The 5,104-nt window shown below is 33.7% G+C and overlaps 1 protein-coding gene across 1 annotated transcript in view; it reads left to right on the forward strand.

The window, feature by feature from the left end:
- Positions 1-4,827, forward strand: part of FLRT3 (fibronectin leucine rich transmembrane protein 3) — a 13,920-nt gene extending 9,093 nt beyond the window's left edge. The window contains exon 3 of the mRNA XM_053712127.1: positions 1,517-4,827. Coding sequence (XP_053568102.1) covers positions 1,567-3,522 — 1,956 coding nt within the window. The 5' untranslated portion in view covers positions 1,517-1,566 and the 3' untranslated portion in view covers positions 3,523-4,827. The remainder of the gene's footprint in view (positions 1-1,516) is intronic.
- Positions 4,828-5,104: the final 277 nt, after the last annotated feature.

The following is a 5,104-nucleotide window of genomic DNA, read 5'->3' on the forward strand; positions in this document are numbered from 1 at the left end:
ACACAGGGGGGGATAATAAGAAAAAAAACTGCTTGTTGACAGGAATATGCTACATGGTGACTGTTGACATAAAAGAATATCTTTCATCCCATACTGACTACAAATCCCATCAATGTATTTTAGATACCATGTGTCAGCAAGGTTAATGTGAATACTGCTAACTATAAGCTAATTTTCCTGAAATATGAAACCAGTGAATGTAATTATAAAAACTAATCAACAAAGATTAAATAAATCTTGACACCATGTCAATGATGTGATCATATTTGAAGTGGGGGTGGAATGCATGTTATCTATGTAGCTACAGAGCGTCATAAACCCAGTTTCTTTTGTATGATTGACTTACATTAGAAAAATAAATGGATTGGGTCCTGTTGTATAAATATCCATAAAAAAAAATATGCTAAGGATTACCTTATCAGTTACTCATCAACATTGTACTTAATGTTATAAGTGCTTTGCAGATAGCACTGGTATCGTATTTTTATAAATATTTTTATATGTTAATTATAAAAGCTAAATGTCTATATGATGACTAAAGCTTACTGTAAACAAATATCTATCAAAGTTTAGATGGTAAATTATTAAGTGATCAATTCACTTCTAAGGAAATGGTTTGCCCCATGACAGTTCAACTTGAAAGGAGATAAAAATGCTAGAAGAAAATACTCTAATATGTTAAACAATTGTATTATTGCATAAAGGGTTAAACACATAGTTAAAGTCCCCCTCCCAATAACGATGCACTAGTAGGGCTAAATAAAAACATCTGGTGAGCCAGTGTCTACAACCACCAATCACCAGCTAGGTTTCAGTTTTGCATTGCTGCCCCTGAGCCTTCATAGGTAGGCTTTTCTATCAAGAGAACAAAGTAATAACTTGATAACAGAAATAAATAAAAATGTCTCTCAAAATTGCATGCTTTATCTGATCCATGAAAACATTTCATTTTAATGTCATGCCCCTTCATATATTTTAAATATAACCCATATTCATATTTCACCAGTGCAAGGAAAAATAGTTATCCATCCACCCTAAACTATCTAATATTAGATTCAAAACTTTTTTTCCATACGTGAATAGTGTGCAGCATCTCAGGGGTGGCGTTTTGTTTTTAATTTTTAACTTTCTCATTTCTATTAAAGTACTGAAAATGTGAATTTCTCCTCTTATTCTTTTTAGTGTCACACTCTGACATAGTCAAAAGACAGAAAAAGGTTGGGCTCCAACATTTTTGGTTTTGATTTTGAACAAGCCCTGTAGTTATACATGCAGCATGGTTAGCTTTATCTTTCATTCATTTATTCTTTTTTTTATTTTTTTTATTGTGTGTCATAAATTTAGGAGTAGGAATAGCATTCAATAGTACCCAGGTATTATACATTATTTTATTAAATATCTACAATGTAAACCAGACTTTTATATTTACAATATTGAGATGATTATAGTCAACTGTTCTCATACTTTTCTATCATTCTGATTAATAACCTTTTTTTTTTTTTTTTTTTTTTTACAGGCTAAAACACAACCAGAAGACAAATAGCAGCTTCATAGCTACTAGTGACCATGACTGCTGATACATGGAACTTATTTGTTATTTGGACTCAGTTGTTCTTACTGCTTAAAATGACACCAGAATATGTTAGTGGGGTTAAACCATGCCCTTCAGTTTGTCGATGTGATGCTGGCTTTATTTATTGCAATGATCGGGACTTAACATCAATTCCTTACGGAATTCCAGAGGATGCTACAACTCTCTACCTTCAAAATAATCAAATCAACAATGCTGGGATACCGTCAGACTTAAGAGGCCTGGACAAAGTTGAGAGAATATACTTGTATCGCAACAGTTTAGACGAATTTCCAATTAACCTTCCAAAGCATGTTAAAGAACTACATTTGCAGGAAAACAATATACGGACTATTACCTATGATGCACTTTCACAGATTCCTTCCATAGAAGAACTTCATCTAGATGATAATTCTGTGTCTGCAGTTAGCATTGAGGATGGAGCATTTCGAGACAATATTTATCTTCGGCTTCTCTTCCTATCAAGAAATCACTTAAGCACAATACCCTGGGGTCTGCCTCGAACAATTGAAGAGTTACGTTTGGATGATAATCGTATTTCCACTATTGCAGAGGTCTCTTTACAAGATCTCACAAACCTAAAGCGACTGGTTCTTGATGGAAATCTTTTAAACAATAATGGCCTTGGGGAGAGAGTATTTATGAACTTGATTAACCTGACAGAACTTTCATTGGTACGTAATTCACTCACATCTCCTCCTGCAAATCTGCCAGGTACAAACCTGAGAAAGCTTTACCTTCAAGAGAACCACATGAACTATGTACCACCTAATGCATTTGCTGACCTTACACAACTATACCGACTTGATATGTCTACTAACAACCTCACATCTTTACCTCAGGGTATCTTTGATGATCTGGATAATTTAACACAATTATTCATGCGTAACAACCCTTGGTATTGTGGGTGCAAAATGAAATGGGTTCGTGACTGGCTCCAGTCTTTGCCTTCCAAAGTTAATGTTCGTGGGCTTATGTGCCAGGCACCAGAAAGGGTAAGAGGGATGACCATCAAAGACCTCAATACCGAATTATTTGATTGTAGAGACAGATCTGATGTAAATACTATCCAAGTTACAACAACAACAATGTTGAATACTTTGCTTCCAGCACAAGGACAATGGCCAGTGCCTGTGACAAAGCAGCCAGAGATAAAGCCTCCTGATCTCAGCAAAGTTTATCGGACCACTCCAATTCCTGTACGAAAAATCATTACAATTAATGTGAAATCTACCACAGTAGACACTATCCATATCTATTGGAAACTTGCACTACCAATGACTGCATTGAGACTGAGTTGGCTAAAAATGGGTCACAGTCCTGTTTTTGGATCTATAACAGAAACAATTGTGACAGGCGATAGGACTGAATATTTGCTTACAGCTCTTGAACCTGAGTCACCATACCGAATATGTATGGTTCCCATGGAAACCAGTAACATCTACCTATCTGATGAAACACCAGTTTGCATTGAAACAGAGACATCACCACTTAAAATGCATAACCCAACCACAACGCTTAACCGAGAGCAAGAGAAGGAGCCTTACAAGAACTCAAGTTTGCCATTAGCAGCCATCATTGGTGGTGCGGTGGCGCTAGTGGCTGTTACACTCCTTGCCTTGGTTTGCTGGTATGTACATAGAAATGGGTCCCTGTTTTCACGGAACTGCGCCTATAGCAAGGGTCGAAGAAGAAAAGATGACTATGCAGAAGCTGGTACTAAGAAGGATAACTCCATTTTAGAAATTCGAGAGACTTCTTTTCAGATGATACCAATAAATAGTGATCCTATTTCAAAGGAGGAATTTATAATACACACTATATTTCCACCTAATGGAGTGACTTTGTATAAAACCAGCCACAGTGAAAGCAGTAGTAACAGAAGCTATAGAGACAGTGGTATACCAGACTCTGATCATTCACATTCATGATGCTGAATGGTAAAATACTTTTTATAGGAACTAAACTAAGTGACTGGAATTCACTGTTCTACTGCGAAAACACTGGAAACAGAAGACTGAAGGAGCAATGTACTGTACATTTGCCATATAATTTATATTTAAGAACTTTTTATTAAAAGTTTAAAATTTCAGGTTGCTGCTACAATTAAATGTAGTGTGAGACCTGACCACAATCCTCTATTTTAGTATTTTTTGTAATTTGTACTGTATTTTCCTTGCTAATATTGAGGTTACAGACCATTTAACTTTTTTTTGTGTTCTACTGAGTAAAATAACTTGTTGACTGTGAAAGTGAATTTCTTTGCTGTGTTGAACAATCAGGACTTTATTTTTATTACATTCAGACCATTATAGTATAAAAGCACAGGACATTTTTTTTATATATATATATATTTGGGTTTTAAACACTTAAAATACTGTGTAGCTACAAAATAAAACAAATAAATAAAGAGAACTTGCAGTATTGTTGGATCTGCACACAAAACTGTTCATGCCTTCTCAAATAAAATGTGTGCAGTAATGGGCATTATCAGTTGTCTTAATATAACTAAATATTTAGACACAACATAAATATTAATCTAGACAAATAGTAAATTGCCACAACTATAGTTTTGTATCAGTGCTAAAAAGGAAAAAAAGAAGTCTAAATTAATGTCACATTAAAAGACATGTAAATAGATTTTTAACAGCTTTAAAAAAAATCCCCTTTTCTAATTATTTCATTCAGAACAAAGACCAATATATTAAGCATTATTTTAAGAGCCATCAGTGAATTATTCTTTTTTTTATTTTATAAATCACATGAAAAATTGAATGTTACCAAGTAAGAAAATAAAAATTGTGTTTTGAGCAATAAAGATTCTTCACATATAAACAGTATATAACTATACTTTAAGAGAATAAATATAAACGTAATAAATACATTTTATACAATAAAGTTGTTAAGATAACAATGTTATGCAGAGATTCTGTATAGTGCCCATTACTGGAGCATTTTATTAATCTGCTAAAACCATTTACCATTTTTTTTTTTTTTGCTTCCCGTTGACTATAACCTATTTAATATTTTTTTTAAAAAACAATTCTTTTGCCATACTGTTTATGTTCCTTTTTTAAATAAAAACCAAAGTGCATTGTATGCCCTTTGGCCGGTCTTGTATGTGCCTTGATACAATGCTTCATGTATTCAGCTTTCATTCTGTGACAATTTTTTCATACTTGCCAGATTATGAAAAATATTGATTTTTTTATGCTGAATAAAATAGAAAAAAAATACCTAATACTGTGATTTTGCTTTCTTTAGCAGAAAAAAAGATAAACTTGCTCTGTATTTCCAAAGCTTACCCACATTTGCTAACTATTATTAGGAAACCCAATCAGGTGCAATTATTTTTTCTCATCTATTCCTTCTTTGTTTGCTTGAGTCCTATCATTTTGTATCTGCAATTTTCTCCATCAGGCTATCAAAAGTATTAAGTGTCATGCAACCTTAGAATTACGAACATGCTAGCAGAAGGCAAGCGAGGCCCAGATAAGTCTCAAGGGATCAAAT

Source organism: Bombina bombina, chromosome 4, assembly GCF_027579735.1.
Source record: "Bombina bombina isolate aBomBom1 chromosome 4, aBomBom1.pri, whole genome shotgun sequence".
Taxonomy (NCBI): domain Eukaryota; kingdom Metazoa; phylum Chordata; class Amphibia; order Anura; family Bombinatoridae; genus Bombina; species Bombina bombina.